The sequence below is a fragment of the Scyliorhinus canicula genome, chromosome 6, assembly GCF_902713615.1.
Source record: "Scyliorhinus canicula chromosome 6, sScyCan1.1, whole genome shotgun sequence".
NCBI classification, from domain to species: Eukaryota; Metazoa; Chordata; class Chondrichthyes; order Carcharhiniformes; family Scyliorhinidae; genus Scyliorhinus; species Scyliorhinus canicula.
In genome coordinates, this window is record NC_052151.1 from 4,577,137 (window position 1) to 4,595,310 (window position 18,174).

The following is an 18,174-nucleotide window of genomic DNA, read 5'->3' on the forward strand; positions in this document are numbered from 1 at the left end:
CTGTTAGAGTAGAAATCTTTTCCTCTCTCTTTCCATTTCATCCAAATGTGCTGTCTGTTTGGGATGTCCCTTTTGTAGATGGCTGTTCGAAGAGAGCAGGTACTGCTGTCAGGAAGCTGAGCTGTGGGAATTGTTGGCTGGAAACCCTAACACAGAAAGCAAACATTATCAAGATTGTGGCACCGAAAGCAATGAATTAGTTAGTAATTATAGATCAATTATGCTTCAATATAGATTGGCGGTTAAACAAGAGGACTTGGAATGTATTTTGTGCCATCAGAATGAATGGTATTTGAGTGTTATAGTAATTATCACTATTTTTAAACTCATTACCGCCTGCATTAGCCACTCTGAAACTCTCAAGCAAGAGAGTGCAAAGTAAGAGCATGTGACAAAGAACATATATTGTACATCGCAAGCTGCAGTGAGGCAGGCTTTATGCTCTGTGTTTATGCAGATCCAGGTACACCCAATTAACTGGAATAAGTTAAGTTTAAGACAAGTTGAACAACAAAGCACCTTTAACATGGAATACATGTTCCTCGGTGTGTCACAGAGGCATCAATGATGGATACATCATGAAAAAAATATATATCTTACTCTTTCAGTGTTTTTTTGGGAAGACTCTTGTGCCCATTAAAAATCATTGTCAAAGGGCAGCACGGTGGCGCAGTGGTTAGCACTGAGACTGCGGCACTGAGAACCTGGGTTTGAATCCTGGCCCTGGGTCACTGTCTGTGTGGAGTTGCACATTCTCCCCGTGTCTGCGTAGGTTTCACCCCCACAACCCAAAGATGTGCAGGTTAGGTGGATTGGCCACACTAAATTGCCCCTTAATTGGAAAAAAATAAATAATTGGGTACTCTAAAAAAAACATTTTATAAATCATTGTCGAAAATAGAAACAGGAATAGGCCATTCGGCCCATCGAGCCTGCTTCACCATTCAATGGGATCATGCCTGATCTGAAAGTGGTCTGATCTCCACTTTCCTCTCTGCCCTGTTTACCCTTGATTCTCTTGCCTATGAAAAACCTGTTTAACTGAGCCTTGAATATGTTCAATGACCCAAATGCCACTGTTCTCTGAGGAAGAGAATTACAAAGACCAATGGCCTTCTTAACAGAATAAATTCCTCCTCATCTCTCTCTTGAATGGGAGATCCCTTTTTCTGAAACCGTGCCCCTGGATCTACATCCCCCACAAGGGGAAGCATCCTTCAGCAGTGAGGAGGCAGTGGCGTGCTGGTATTACCATTAACCTAGTAATCCAGAAACCTAGGTTAATGCTCTAGGGACCGGGTTTGAATCCTGCCACGGCAGATTGTGAAATTTGAATTTGATAAAAATTAAATCTGAAATTAAAAGTCGATTGTTGTAAAGTTCCATCTGGTTCACTAATGTCCTTTAGGGGAGGAAATCTTTGGTCTTTCCTGGTGTGGCCTAGCTGTGACTCCAGATCCACAGCAATGTGGTTGACTGTTAAATGTCCCCAACAATAAATGCTGGCCCAGCCAGCGATACCCACATCCTATGAATAAATAAAAAGCAGAATCCATCCTGTCAAGCCAGCTCAGAATTCTGTGTGCCTCAATAAGATCACCTCTTATTTTTCTAAACTGCAGTGAATATAAACACAACCCGCTGAACCTTTCCTCAAAAGCCAACCCCTTCATCACAGGAATCAATATGAGCATGTCCCTCCTTAAGTAAGAAGACCAAAACTACACACAATGTTCCAGGTGTGGAACTCAGGAACAGAGACTGTGAGGTTCTTGAGCAAATTGTAATAGGGAGTGACAAGGTATTGGAGGTGTTGGCTGGCTTAAAAGCGGACAAATCTCCAGGTCCGGATGAATTGTGTCCCAGAATGCGGTGAAGTCTTTGGTGGAGGATCCGAGGTACGCTTCAAAGAAGCTTTGCCAATGCTTGAATGTTGCAGTGGCGTCGGCTGCCTGTGGGTCCAGCTCCAGGCGATCAGGGTTGAGCGATGAATTCATCTTAGAGGTTTAGCTTATTAAATTGATGTGCCATCAACGAACACGAGACAAGTTGTGAATGTAACTGAGGCTTTAATAAACTAAACAGAAAGCCTCCTGGCCTCGGATCCTAAACTGGGGCAGCAGCGGAGACCAGCCACCTTTATACTGAGCCCGAGGGAAGGCGGAGCCAGCAGGCAGTGGTTTACCACATTTAAGTAATACTGTGGCAGTTTACCATAATACACATATTATATACTACAGTGGTTCAGAGCCAGCAGGGACAAGCCCAGGCATGTAACAATACAACAGTACAATACAATACAATACAGTGGTTTACCACAAGCATGTCCTTCCTCAAGTAAGAAGACCAAAACTACACACAATGTTCCAGGTGTGGAACTCAGGAACAGAGACTGTGAGGTTCTTGAGAAAATTGTAATGGGGATTGACAAGGTATTGGAGGTGTTCGCTGGCTTAAAAGTGGACAAATCTCCAGGTCTGGATGAATTGTGCCCCAGAATGCTGTGGGAGGCAAGGGAGGAGATTGCAGGGACTCTCATCCAAATTTTTAATTCCTCTCTGACCATGGTGGAGGTGCCAGAGGACTTGAGAACAGCTAATGTGGTCCCACTATTTAAGAAGGGTTGCAGGGCGACATGGCAGCACAGTGGTTAGGCACACTGTTGCTTCACAGCACCAGAGTCGCAGGTTCAATTCCTGGCTTGAGTCACTGTCTGTTCGGAGTCTGCACGTTCTCCCCATGTCTGCGTGGGTTTCTTCCCGGTGCTCCGTAGTCCTCCCACAGTCCAAAGCCCTGTTCTTTGATATATGCTGAAGGTCACATTAACTCTCATTTTGTTCAGGGGGTTAATGCACTTTATTACAACGTAAATGTTAAAACAATGCTTCCACTTCTGATCATGAATCCGCTCAGTGATACCAGTCCAACTTTATTTCAGATAAAATGGTGAGCAGCAAGCCATGAGGGTTGATGGACTGCAGGCAGCAGATTTAGCATTTTTCAATTTCCAAACCATCCTTGAAGAAAACCATATGTGGATTAAACCATGTTCATGATAGTTTAACAATCTAACCATGCCATCGTTGTTCATACTCTAAGAAAATCGGGTGGTTTATAAAATTGGTTAGAATTTCTGCAATAATTGCCTGGGCATTGTCTGTGAAAGTCTTCGCTCCTTCTCGATTTTGCTCCTCTATTCTTTATTTCATATAATCCTTTATGTAAGTTCTGTAAGTGGATTTTGCAAAATTTCAGATTGTCATTCAATACAATGTTAACACCACGATGTGACGACCCCCCACATGGACAAAGCTTGTGTAGCATCTGATTCCCCTCCTACAGATATTTTAAGTTGATTGACAACTTAAGAATATAAAATAATCAGCAACGTGCTGAAAACAGTCACGAAAATCAGTAATATGCTAAAAGCATTTACAAGACCCCCAAACAAAACCCAAAACGGCAGCTCGCAAGCCAGCACGTGCCCACCACTGTCCTCGGCCCCAACAGTAGCCGCACATCAGCGATAAGGTGCCCAACGAGCAGCACAGACCACAGGGTAAGGACACACCGATGCGGGACACGGCAGAAGACAGTGAAAAAACTCCCTTTACAAAAAAAACAAGACAAAATCCAGAGCAACCACAAGAAACCCAGCAAACAACTAAGTACAATAATAATAATAGTAATAATAAACGCTTATTGTCACAAGTAGGCTTCAATGAAGTTACTGTGAAAATCCCCTAGGCGCCACATTCTGGCGCCTGTTCGGGGAGACTGGTACGGGAATTGAACCAGGTTTCGTTCTACATTACAAGCCAGCTGTTCTAGCCCACTGTGCTAAACCAGCATGAGAAAAAGCAATCAAGCCAGCGGACGAACCCCCCCCCCCCCCCCACCCCCCCACCCCCACCCCCACCCCCACCCACCCCATCATCCTCCCCATCATCCTCCCCAGGCTCTAGCAACAGCCCCACGTCGGTGAAGAGGTGCCCGCAAGCAGCTCAGTCCACCGGAAAAGGACAGGTTGAGGAGAGAGAAGGAGAGACTCACTAGCACTGAGAAGGACCCCACAACCCTAAATGCATAGAAGCGGGAGGGCCGCAACTGATGAGCACCCAGCCGCTGGGCACAAAAAACACAACAAAAATACAATAATAACCATAAAATCCCCCAACAATAAAACAAGACCAAATTCAGTTCAAGTAGTACACATAGTCAATTGGGCCACTGCCCTGTTGCTCTCACAGTCCCGGCATTCGGTCTCCAGATACCATCCAGTCCAAAACTGCAAAAAGCGAGTCTGTTCTCCTCCACTCCCAGCCGGTAAGCAGGAAGGCAGCCAGTAACAAGTACGTGTCCCAGGCATGGCAACTGCAGGCAAGCACTCTCCTCTCTCTCCCCTGCAGGCAACTGGCAGCAGCAACACGCACCTCTTGCCCTCCATCCAACCAGTCAGAGTACCGTTCTCCCTTGCCGTAGTCCAGGCGTCAAAGTCTGGAAAAGGCAGCCAGCATATAGAATAACACACAAGGTCCGGAAGCAGGGTTACAGTCAGAAGTAGAAGGAGCTCAGAGAAACAGTCTCCATGAGCCTAGTGTGGGAGCTACTCAGGTGACATGGGGCAGGGCTTGCTCCCAATTAGAGGAGCACCCCACTGAATATAAACCCTGACCTGGAAGCAGTTCAGGGAAGGATACCCTGTGGGGGTGGAGAGGAGTGATTATTGTGGCAGGTGTGGCCTCTCGTGGAGTCTTTGCCTGCGTCTACAACTCCCGGACAATTGAAGATTCAGCCTGTGCACAGGATATTCTTGGGAAGCATTGCCACCAATGAAAGACTCATCAATCGATCCTTCAGTTCTGGAAATAACCTTCCCCTCACCTCATAGGTGTTGTCCTTGGCACCTTCCTTGATTCTGTAGATGTCAAAGAATACCTTCAGCTAATGCACTTGTAAAGTTTGATTTTGAAGTGGGCAGCAACGTGCAGCAGGAACAGCAGCTATGTGTAGCACAAAGGCTATTACTAATGCGGAATTGGCCTTGTGAGTTGTGAGACCACTTCACGTGCAGGTTGTGTTTGCTGCTTGGTCCTGCTGGTGGCTGTAGATGCCTGGAGGCTGCAGTTGCTGTTTCCTTCCTTTTCTGTAGCCGGAAAAAAGGACAATTATTTCTAAGATACCTGGGTCCTGGAACATTGGGCTCAGGGGGACTTATGAGTCCAGAAGGCAATCTTCTTAGAGCAAGAAGACGCTGTGGGACTTGGTGCGCAACATTGATCCAAATGGGCTGCCTGACTGCACCATTGAAGAAATGTTTTTGCAGATTGCTGATGCTTTAGTTGCTGGTGTTGTGAGTGCTGCATGTAACTGGCATATCACCACAGGCTCAACATGCTGGTAGTCAAGGATGTTCAGCTGAACCTTGAATGGCAGTAGAATATGTGGATGGCAGGATTTGGGTTTCCGGTGAGATTGGGAGGGGCTGCATAGCTGTGGCCCCTGTACGGAGAATGGTACTGATACGTGGAACAAGTCACACATTGATGGACAGATCATTTCAACACAAAGTTCTGGCTTATCCTCCATTTTTGCTCAGAAACCTGCGAGGGGTATTACTGTGTATTTACTTTTTCTGTGAAAATGAGCTGATATAACTTTGTATTGGTACCAATACGGAACGGTGACGATTGTTGAATGGTCGGTGTGATATGTGGAATGTTACGTAGTTGATTTTCAAATCTTTGTTGTTGTTGACCATTTAATAAACAAAATATTCTCAAGTGGCTTCTCATGGGCACACATGCCATGTCTCAGAGGATGATTACTGCATCGCATTTCAATCAAACTGTGAATCCTGAACATGTTGCCTGAATTCTAGAAGCTTCAGCACCGTAGAGGCAGCAGCCAAACAATCAAACACTCCAGAGCTGGGCTTCAGCACTGGGGATATCCTTGTGACCTGGTGAGTGTGTGGATCAGGGAGGGCACCTTGAGCACGGTCTCCCTACTGTTCCCAGCAGGGATCTGGGCTCTTGGGGATCCTGTTGTGGCTGGAGCTGAGTGTGCAGAGCGAGGTTTTCCAGTACAACTGGCTCGCTGAGTGGCACTCTGAGAGAAGGCAGGACATGTAAGTGTGGAGCCTTGGGGGATTTGAGGCTCCCAGGGTGGAAGCTCTAACTGATTGTCAGCCCACCTCTTTCTCCAATGCCTAACAGAGACCAAAATGGATGGCGGTGTCGGTCCTGCAGAGGATACCTTCGCAGTGCTGGTGGCAGCCCAGCTGGCCGGAGAAGGCAGCAGCTTTGGCACAGGCTGGGGGCGGCACCCCACGTGCAGGGGCCCGCTGAATACTCTGAAGACCTGGGCACCCACCAGGCCGAGTAGGAATCCAGAGGGAGACGCCAGCGACGGCCCAAGGTGCACTGGCACCATTGGTCTTTCGAGAAGATGAAGGACAGCATGTGCCACAGGAGACTCCATCTCAACAAAGAGACAGTGCGACTTATGTGCCACATCCTCCTGGACTTGCCACTCCATGACAGAGGCTTGATATGTATCAGGCGTGACATTTTTAAATTATGAACATTTAACATTTCCATTCCCCCTAGCTACAGATTGCCTTACCACACTGCTCTGCCAGCTGCTCTTGTGGTGCGCCGGTGTCAGGAGGGGGGGGATTCGGAAGAACTGGAAACTGCCATCATCTCCTTGGTAGCAGGCCACGTGTTGGCCTCCAGCGTTTCCATCTCCTTGATGGTGCCTCGAGGGCCCTGTGGGTCTCCATGAGGCAGAGCAGCTGTAGTGAGCTCCAGAGATCACTGTGTTATCTGGTTCTGCCAAGTCCTGGAGGATTCCTACTGTCTGCACCGTGGTCCTCAGTGATGCTCCTCAGTGTCTGGGCCATGCTCTGGAGTGCCTTGGCAATGTCCACCTGCGCTGGAACATGTCTCTCATTGGCTGAGACATGATGTCGATGCCATTGTCCATGGTCGTCACTCAAGCTGCAGAATTCGTGCTCCAGCCTTTCCACTGCGGGCGCCACTATAGCAGTGTTGCCTCGGTGTCATGCATTGTCGGCATCATCTCCAGCACCTGTAGCCTTTTGGACACCTCTAATCTGCTATGCACTCACTGGAATTTCACTGACATCCTCTCCTGAATCTCACCGCTATGTCCTATCACCTGCATCAGCTATGGGATAACTTTATTCAGAGGCTTGGCATCTTATTAGGACTCGGCTGAGTCCTGGATTCCAGCAGACCTCTGACTGCTGATTACCTTGAATGTCCCTGCCTCCACCTGATGTGCTTCAGCAATGGTGTGGTGCTCACTAGATGTGCACCAGAAGCCTGTCCACTAATGTCACCCACCGAGGTGGGTGTCTCTGCGCTGGAGGAAGGTGGGAAGATAGCCGGGACGCCTCAATTGTGGTCTCCTCAGAACTCTCCTCCGAGGCGGTCCCTTGGGTGGCGGGGGGGGGGGGGGGGGGGGGGGGGGGGGGGGGATGACTCCGGATGGCCCGGCCCCAACAGATGGATGTCCTGCGAGACAATGGACATGTGGTCAGTGAGAGGGAAGAATCATTTTGCCTGACATGAAAAACTCACTTGGGACAGGTCATCTGCATGAAGGGGCAATGGATCCTCACCTCTGCGGCACAGTGCGAGGAGTCAGCCAGTGATTTGATGGGGGGGGGGGGCATTGGGAATTTGAGGGGTGGCAGACGGAACTGATGTAAGGAGAGAGGTGGTAACTTACCCTTGAAGCTTGGCAGTGGTCGTTTGTCTTCTTCCGACATTGGGCGCTGGTCCTCCTGGTCATGCGGTCCCCACTGATAGCCGCTGCCACTGGCTCCCAGGGGGTATAGGTGACCCTGCTGCTGGTCCTCTGACCTCCTCGGGAAAACAGGATGTCCCATCTCTCATTGACGGCATCGAGAAGCCTGTCCAGGTCGGCATCCCCAAAGCGAGGAGCGGATCTGTGCTCTGCCATACTTGTGTGTTAACTGGGAGTGAGTGGTGAGGGAGCGTTTAAAAGCAGCTCCCTCTTGTTAGCGGCAAGACGCTAAGATGCAAGTCCACAAATCAGATGGGCAGTAATGCGAGAGGCTAGTGGGGGCTCATTTCCAGCACTAAGTGCTGTAGCCACCTAAGATGGACACTGGGCTACAAAATGGAGAACTGCTAAGGCTGCAGGGAGAAAACAGTCTTAGCAAGGACAAGCAGTTTGCAGAAGGCTAATTAGCATTCTGCACATACAGAAACCAGTTTATGGCCAGGTGCAGAATCTCAGCTAAAGGTGTAAATGGCAACAACGATTTACATAGTAATGGGGTGATCCAGATCCAGGCCCACACAATAGAAACATTTAGGTTTGAATGGATACTTTGAGAAGACGCCCAGACGAAACGGCACCATAAGTATCCATCACAAAGCACCATAGAGACCGCCCCACCCATCGAGAAGCGACCCTCAGATTGGGGGGTTTGGAAAATATCGATTGGGAGAAGACCCAATCGATATACAGCAGGTAGAGACCGCCCCGAAGAGGCACGGACTTTGGGGGGACCTATAAAAGTAAACCCCGCACATGGTCCGGTCTGTTGTTTTGGCTCCGGCTCTCTGCTGTCTTCATCGCTTGCTGATACATCGCATCCTGATTCCAGTTCCATCACCAGCCGTTGAGCCACTAGCCATCGAACTGTAAGTGTCACCACGACGATCGCTACGTGATCCAGACTTGCTAGACCCTGACGACCTTTAATACCTGAGAGTTGCAGACCAAGAACGGGACGAAGGCCTCGCTCCCTGACCTTGCCTGTTCCTGTTTAGATAAGTATTTTAGTCGTTTAGTTTAGAAGTAACTTAGTCTCTTTAGCGTATGCATGTGTATTTATTATATTTGTTATAATAAATATCAATCGTTTGAACTTACTAATCGGTGTACAGATTTATTACTTTGAACCTGACCTTGATATACTTGTGAGGTGTCTAGATACGGCACCTGGCGACTCCTGAGCTGAATTACATACACAGAGCTGTAGTAGTGTTAAGCACACGGCTTTAAACGGAGGCGTGTTAATACACTCCAATAAAACACGTAACACTCAAGTAAAACGTGCAACAGTGCCATTTAATACAGGCTGCTTTCTCGTCAACGCAATCGTTGAGAAACATCCTGCCAATCCTGCCCAAAATGACACTTAGAAATGTTTCCGTCAAATCCCACCCGACATCTTGATCCTTTGATCTAAGATCCTAATTTACTTCTCCAGTATGGTAGTTGGGGCAGTCAATGGACTCCATTCTGCTCCATAAACTAGATGTGTTTAATACTCCCACTGAGTAACTAAATTGGGCAAATCTCCCACTCTTTGACATCCTGGACCTTATTAAGCACAAAATACATAAATTCGGGAAAGTCGACAGACCCTGTTATTTCCAAATACTCAACCTTTCAGTCAAGTGCTGTCATGATTTGGGGAAGTTTGAGATTCACGCAGGGCTTATTAAAATGTGGCAGTTTTTAAATTTCCCATGGGAAGTGTGAGCTTCCCATGACTGTAAAAAAGCACCATGACTGTAAATGCCTCCCAGTGAATGTCAAAATTATTAGTCAGTCAGCAGTCAATGACTGGCAGAACACTCAAAATTTCTCCTCTGCATTAATGTAGTGAGTTAAATCCTCAAACAGATTACTGCCTTTTAATCATTCCTAAATATCCATCTTTGTCTATATAGTTCTCTTTGCAGTTCAAGTGAGCTTAAGATGCTGGTCTCAAAAAGTTGCGTGTTCACAGAATCAGCCCTCCTTATTTTAAGGTTGTGACACTGCCCTATTTTTCCAGCCAGTTTATTTGTCCGTGGCTGGCAGATCCAGGGAAAGGCAAATTGACAGAGAAAATCCCAGTTCAAGAGATCATTTGGACAAACTGCGACTGATAGTTTTTGTATAGTCAAAACTGGTTTTGCAATCATGGCCAAGATAATTTAAGCTTCAAAGTTCTGGATTGGTCCCTGAGAATGGAATATTGGGTTTTCAGGCTTCACAATGCTGAACACTTCAGACATGTCAAGTAATATTTAATTGGATTATTTGGGGAGAGAGTGGGTGTGAGACAAAACCTGTAGTTTGTAGAATAATATAGTTTTTAGAATAAATGATATTTACAAGGACAAGTTATTATATTCTTGACCCAGTATGACGCAAATAAATTAATTTTCCTTAGCCAGGAAAACCTGGGTGAAATTCTGCAGACACTGGCGTTAAAGTTTCTGTTTTTAAAGTTTTCAACACCGTTAACTCAGAGAGGTTTGGGTGCAGTATGAGCATGACGACTGGGAGATTTTATTTTGTTTTATTTGATTTACTGTCACATGTACCAAAGTACAGTGAAAAGTATCTTTCTGCGGCCAAGGGAACGTACACAGTACGTACATAATAGACAAAAAAAAGAATAATTGACAGAGTACAATGGATAGCACGGTAGCACAAGTGGATAGCATTGTGGCTTCACAGCGCCAGGGTCCCAGGTTCGATTCCCCGCTGGGTCACTGTCTGTGCGGAGTCTGCACATTCTCCCCGTGTCTGCGTAGGTTTCCTCCAGGTGCTCTGGTTTCCTCCCACAGTCCAAAGACGTGCAGGTTAGGTGGATTGGTCATGATAAATTGCCCTGAGTGACCCCTTAGGAGGGGTTATTGGGTTACGGGGATAGGGTGGAAGTGAGGGCTTAAGTGGGTCGCTGCACTGTATGTTCTGTGTACTATGTACCTATGTAGTACAGTGACAAATAGTACATCGACAAACAGTGATTGGTTACAGTGCGGAACAAGTGGGCCAAAAAAGCAATACATGGTTTTGGCAGCAGGGTAGCATGGTGGTTAGCATAAATGCTTCACAGCTCCAGGGTCCCAGGTTCGATTCCCGGCTGGGTCACTGTCTGTGTGGAGTCTGCACGTCCTCCCCCTGTGTGCGTGGGTTTCCTCCGGGTGCTCCGGTTTCCTCCCACAGTCCAAAGATGTGCGGGTTAGGTGGATTGGCCATGCTAAATTGCCCGTAGTGTCCTAATAAAAAGTAAGGTTAAGGGGGGGGGGGGGTTGTTGGGTTACGGGTATAGGGTGGATACGTGGGTTTGAGTAGGGCTCGGCACAACATTGAAGGCCGTAGGGCCTGTTCTGTGCTGTACTGTTCTTCATGAGCAAGAGCAGCATAGAGAATCACGAATAGTGTTCTTACAGGGAACAGATCAGTCCGAGGGGGAGTTGTTGAGGAGTCTTGTAGCTGTGGGGAAGAGGCTTTCCCTATGTCTGGATGTGCGGGTCTTCAGACTCTGTATCTTCTACCTGATGGAAGGGTCTGGAAGAAGGCAATGCCTGGGTGGGAGGTGTCTCTGATAATGGTGTCTGCCTTCCTGAGGCAGTGGGAGGTGTATACAGAATCAATGTGAGTGAAATTGGATTTAAAATGTAGTGGGCAATTTAAGGGTTAAAAGCCTGGGGTTAGTGTGGTTTGCCTGGGGAGTGTCCTTGGAGAGTTAATGATTTGCAGCCTACAGAGATTGTGGGCGGGATTCTCCATTTGCCGATGCCTAAATCGCCAAAAGCGATTGGGCGGAGAATAGGTTCCGACACCAAAATCGCGGTGAGCACCGATTTGCCACCAAATCCCGATTCTCCATAACAGCAGCATCAATGCGAACCGGAACACATATACAGCGGACACCGTTTGCATAGCATTAGCGGGCCTGATCCGGTATTCTCCGGAGCCTCTGCGATTCTCTTCCTCCGATGGGCCGAGTTCCCAGCGTCACCGTTCGCTTGTGCTTGTGTCGCTGGCCGGTGTGTTAGCAGGGTGTAGCCAGGAGGTGGGGTAACGAGTCGGGTGGACGGGCACGGAGCACCATTGCCGCAGCCAGCAAGGTGGCCATGTAGCTGCACATGCCGCTGACAACCCACTGTGAACTTAGTCTCAGAAACCGAGAATCCCGCCGACTGTTTTTTTTCATCTTGAGGAGATGAGGACAGTGCAGGGTGGAGCTCAGGAAGGCACAGAGTTATTTTGAAAGCATTAGAAGTTTAGTGTTTGAGGAGAAAACCGAAAGGAAGTAATCGGTGATCTGGCAACCCCTGTGTGACCACACAAGAGGAAGTTTTCTATCCCAGGGAGATAATAGTTAAAAACAGAGTAGCCTTGTCTGGAGACAAGAAAAAGGCTGAAACAATGCCAGTTGAAGACATTCTGTTAGAGTTTGAAGGGGTTCTTACAAGAGCCAGGATCTGTTTTGGAATGCAAGAGTCACTTTAGGCTTTGCTGGTTTAAGCTGGATTGAGAGCTGTCTGTTTATGTTCTCTTGTTTAATGGAAAATGGAGTAGTAGTGTTACAGTGTAGTTATAAGATGTGTCTTTCCAATTTGAAGCGAAAACCAGTTTAATAACATGATTATAATAAAGTTTTGTTTTAAAAATAACCACGCCCTATTTTTTCATGCAATCACTCCTGGAGCAAATCATTCTTCCCTCACAGTCTTACAATATTAACATAAAATATTGGGCTTTCGGGCCTGCAACCTAGCCATTGTTGGGGGTCTGGTTGGGGTCGTAATAGTGAGAAAGGTCCTGTTTTCTGCATTCAGTTCTATCAATGTATATGAACCTTTCAAACTCTTTAATACGTAAAACAAAAGTACAGATCTACTTTTCTACTGATGCCCACCTAGTTTCACGTAACCACTTCAACCACAACTTAGGAAAATTAGGAGAACCAAAAGAAGTCAGTTTGCTGGCTGCATCTTGCAAACATATTTTTGTTTCAAGTCACACCGATAAGCAGAAGGCGGAGAGCAGAAGGGTGAGAGGGAGGAAATCAGAAACTTTCGCCACATTTCATTGCCTAATATGAACAAAATTCTACACAAGCAGAGAGAATCTTATGAGTTGGTGATGCATCCTGATCAGCCCTGCACTGTACCGTCTGCAATAGCTTTGCACTGCTCAGGGCTACGACCACCTATGTGCAGGTCAGGGGGTAGACACCAGGGGTGGACACCGGTCTCACCAGTTTGGACACCGGCCTCACCTGTTTGGTCACTGGCCTCGCCGGTTTGGACACCGGCCTCACCAGTTTGGACACCGGCCTCACCGGCCTGGACACCGGTCTCACCGGCCTGGACACCGGTCTCACCGGCCTGGACACCGGTCTCACCGGCCTGGACACCGGTCTCACCGGCCTGGACACCGGTCTCACCGGTTTGGACACCGGTCTCACCGGCTTGGACACCGGTCTCACCGGCTTGGACACCGGTCTCACCAGTTTGGACACCGGTCTCACCAGTTTGGACACCGGCCTCACCAGTTTGGACACCTGCCTCACCTGTTTGGACACCGGCCTCACCAGTTTGGACACCTGCCTCACCTGTTTGAAAACGGCCTCACCGGCCTGGACACCGGTTTGGACACCGGCCTCCCCAGTTTGGACACCAGTGTCACCGGCCTGGACACCGGCCTCACCGGGTTGGACACCGGCCTCACCGGCCTGGACACCAGCCTCACCGGCCTGGACAACGGCCTCACCGGCCTGGACACCGGCCTCACCGGCCTGGACACCGGTCTCACCGGCTTGGACACCGGCCTCACCGGGTTGCACACCGGCCTCACCGGTTTGGACACCGGCCTCACCGGCTTGGACACCGGCCTCACCGGCTTGGACACCGGCCTCACCAGTTTGGACGCCAGTCTCACCGGCTTGGACACCGGCCTCACCGGTTTGGACACCGGCCTCACCGGTTTGGACACCGGCCTCACCGGCTTGGACACCGGCCTCACCGGCTTGGACACCGGTTTGGACACCGGTCTCACCGGCTTGGACACCAGCCTCACCGGCTTGGACACCGGCTTGGACACCGGCCTCACCGGTTTGGACACCGGTTTGGACACCGGCCTCACCGGCTTGGACACCGGCTTGGACACCGGCCTCACCGGCTTGGACACCGGCTTGGACACCGGCCTCACCGGCTTGGACACCGGCCTCACCGGCTTGGACACCAGTGTCACCAGTTTGGACACCGGCCTCACCAGTTTGGACACCGGCCTCACCGGCTTGGACACCGGTCTCACCGGCTTGGACACCGGCATCACCGGCCTGGACACCAGTCTCACCGCCTTGGACACCGGCTTGGACACCGGTCTCACCGGCTTGGACACCGGTCTCACCAGTTTGGACACCGGCCTCATCGGCTTGGACACCGGTCTCACTGGCCTGGACACCGGTCTCACCAGTTTGGACACCGGCTTCACCGGCTTGGACACCGGTCTCACCCGTTTGGACACCGCCCTCACCGGCCTGGACACCGGCCTCACCGGCCGCACCAGTTTGGACCCGGCCTCACCGGCCTGGACACCGGCCTCACCAGTTTGGACACCGGTCTCACCAGTTTGGACACCGGCCTCACCGGCTTGGACCCGGGGGAGGCCTTTAACAGAATGCTATGGACAGGCTCTGCAAAATGGAGTTTGTTGAGGGAATTGTTCTAACTGCTGTCCATAAATGCAGTTTACAGCACAGTTTCAATCAAAGAGTAGGAATCAGAAAACTGTATGATCAAATGTGACATCTGGTCGTGCAGACTTGGAGGGCCGAAGGGCCTGTTCCTGTGCTGTACTTTTCTTTGTTCTTTGTTCTTTATTAAGCAAGGCTGTCCATTTTTGCTATATCTAACACACGTGGGTGGCATGGTGGCACAGTGTTTAGCACTACTGCCTCAGAGCCCCAGGTCCCATGTTCAATTCCAGCCTCGGGTGACTGTGTAAAACATTGAACATAGAACATTTTTTTTTTTTTTTTTTTTTTTTTTTTTTTGCACTGAGTGCTGAGCTTGTGGCATTTGAGTGCTACAGTGAGAGTTTGGTGACTGAGGGAGTATAAGGGTTATTTAAAGTCTAGTATTTCTTTTATTTAGTTAATTAACTTAAAAGTTGCTGTTTGGTCTATAAGAAGGTGAATTTTGAATCAGCTTTAAACAAGGTTCTACTTGGACTTACTTGCAGCTGGAGCTTGTTAATTAGTTAATTGCATTAGGCCAGTTTTTAGAAGCTAGAGTCACAGTATAAATAGGGGCTAGATACAGTGCAGACTTTGTTTGCACTGAGTGCTGAGCTTGTGGCATTTGAGTGCTACAGTGAGAGTTTGGTGACTGAGGGAGTATAAGGGTTATTTAAAGTCTAGTATTTCTTTTATTTAGTTAATTAACTTAAAAGTTGCTGTTTGGTCTATAAGAAGGTGAATTTTGAATCAGCTTTAAACAAGGTTCTACTTGGACTTACTTGCAGCTGGAGCTTGTTAATTAGTTAATTGCATTAGGCCAGTTTTTAGAAGCTAGAGTCACAGTATAAATAGGGGCTAGATACAGTGCAGACTTTGTTTGCACTGAGTGCTGAGCTTGTGGCATTTGAGTGCTGCAGTGAGAGTTTGGTGACTGAGGGAGTATAAGGGTTATTTAAAGTCTAGTATTTCTTTTATTTAGTTAATTAACTTAAAAGTTGCTGTTTGGTCTATAAGAAGGTGAATTTTGAATCAGCTTTAAACAAGGTTCTACTTGGACTTACTTGCAGCTGGAGCTTGTTAATTAGTTAATTGCATTAGGCCAGTTTTTAGAAGCTAGAGTCACAGTATAAATAGGGGCTAGATACAGTGCAGACTTTGTTTGCACTGAGTGCTGAGCTTGTGGCATTTGAGTGCTACAGTGAGAGTTTGGTGACTGAGGGAGTATAAGGGTTATTTAAAGTCTAGTATTTCTTTTATTTAGTTAATTAACTTAAAAGTTGCTGTTTGGTCTATAAGAAGGTGAATTTTGAATCAGCTTTAAACAAGGTTCTACTTGGACTTACTTGCAGCTGGAGCGTGTTAATTAGTTAATTGCATTAGGCCAGTTTTTAGAAGCTAGAGTCACAGTATAAATAGGGGCTAGATACAGTGCAGACTTTGTTTGCACTGAGTGCTGAGCTTGTGGCATTTGAGTGCTACAGTGAGAGTTTGGTGACTGAGGGAGTATAAGGGTTATTTAAAGTCTAGTATTTCTTTTATTTAGTTAATTAACTTAAAAGTTGCTGTTTGGTCTATAAGAAGGTGAATTTTGAATCAGCTTTAAACAAGGTTCTACTTGGACTTACTTGCAGCTGGAGCTTGTTAATTAGTTAATTGCATTAGGCCAGTTTTTAGAAGCTAGAGTCACAGTATAAATAGGGGCTAGATACAGTGCAGACTTTGTTTGCACTGAGTGCTGAGCTTGTGGCATTTGAGTGCTACAGTGAGAGTTTGGTGACTGAGGGAGTATAAGGGTTATTTAAAGTCTAGTATTTCTTTTATTTAGTTAATTAACTTAAAAGTTGCTGTTTGGTCTATAAGAAGGTGAATTTTGAATCAGCTTTAAACAAGGTTCTACTTGGACTTACTTGCAGCTGGAGCTTGTTAATTAGTTAATTGCATTAGGCCAGTTTTTAGAAGCTAGAGTCACAGTATAAATAGGGGCTAGATACAGTGCAGACTTTGTTTGCACTGAGTGCTGAGCTTGTGGCATTTGAGTGCTACAGTGAGAGTTTGGTGACTGAGGGAGTTAGGTGAGGAGGGAGTAAGGTACTCTTTTCATTTAATTTCCTATATTTATCAAAGAGCGTGAAGGGAACCAGGAGTTTAGAGTACAGCTGACTGGGAGCAGAGTCGGAGGGCGGAGGTCCAGTTGGTCCACAGGGCAGCTAATTCTGTAAAGTAAGAGGGGATGGAGGCTAGGGCAGTTGCATGCTCCTCCTGTAGGATGTGGGTGGTGAGGGATACCACTGGTGTCCCCGCTGACTATACCTGCGGGAAGTGCACCCAACTCCAGCTCCTCAGAGACCGTGTTAAGGTACTGGAGCTGGAGCTGGATGAACTTCGGATCATCCGGGAGGCAGAGGGGGTCATAGAGAAGAGTTACAGGGAGGTAGCCACACCAAAGGTACTGGACAAGAGTAGCTGGGTTACAGTCAGGGGAAAGAAAACTAACAGGCAGACAGTGCAGGGATCCCTCGTGGCCATTCCCCTTCAAAACAAGTATACCGTTTTGGATGCTGTTGGGGGGGATGACCTACCGGGGGAAGGCCCCAGCGGCCAGGTCTCTGGCACTGAGTCTGGCTCTGGGGCTCAGAAGGGAAGGGGGGAGCATAGAAAAGCAATAGTAATAGGAGATTCAATGGTTAGGGGAATAGATAGGAGATTCTGTGGTCGCGAGCGAGACTCCCGAAAGGTATGTTGCCTCCCGGGTGCCAGGGCCAGGGATGTCTCTGATCGTGTCTTCAGGATCCTGAAGGGGGAGGGTGAGCAGCCAGAAGTCGTGGTGCACATTGGTACCAACGATGTAGGTAGGAAAAAGGGTGTGGAGGTAATAAACAAGTTTAGGGAGTTAGGCTGGAAGTTAAGGGCCAGGACAGACAGAGTTGTCATCTCTGGTTTGTTGCCGGTGCCACGTGATAGCGAGGCTAGGAATAGGGAGAGAGTGCAGTTGAACACGTGGCTGCAGGAATGGTGTAGGAGGGAGGGCTTCAGGTATTTGGATAATTGGAGCGCATTCTGGGGAAGGTGGGACCTGTACAAGCAGGACGGGTTGCATCTGAACCAGAGGGGCACCAATATCCTGGGGGGGAGGTTTTCTAGTACTCTTCGGGAGGGTTTAAACTAATTTGGCAGGGGAATGGGAACCGGATCTGTAGTCCAGCAACTAAGGTAGACGATAGTCAGGACGCCAAAGCACGTAGTGATGCAGTGGGGAAGGTAACAATGACAAAGGAGAGTACTTGCAGGCAAGGAGATGGGTTGAAGTGTGTATACTTTAATGCAAGAAGCATCAGGAATAAGGTGGGTGAACTTAATGCATGGATCGGTACTTGGGACTACGATGTGGTGGCCATCACGGAAACTTGGATAGAAGAGGGGCAGAAATGGTTGTTGGAGGTCCCTGGTTATAGATGTTTCAACAAGATTAGGGAGGATGGTAAAAGAGGTGGGGGGGTGGCATTGTTAATTAGAGATAGTATAACAGCTGCAGAAAGGCAGTTCGAGGGGGATCTGCCTACTGAGGTAATATGGGTTGAAGTTAGAAATAGGAAAGGAGCAGTCACCTTGTTGGGAGTGTTCTATAGGCCCCC

The 18,174-nt window shown here is 48.0% G+C and overlaps 1 protein-coding gene across 1 annotated transcript in view; it reads right to left on the reverse strand.

The window, feature by feature from the left end:
- LOC119966916 (dynein heavy chain 14, axonemal-like) overlaps window positions 1-18,174 on the reverse strand; it is a 1,122,002-nt gene that overhangs the window by 993,443 nt on the left and 110,385 nt on the right. The window contains exon 3 of the mRNA XM_038798874.1: window positions 1-146. Within this exon, the coding sequence (XP_038654802.1) occupies window positions 1-146 (146 nt within the window). The remainder of the gene's footprint in view (window positions 147-18,174) is intronic.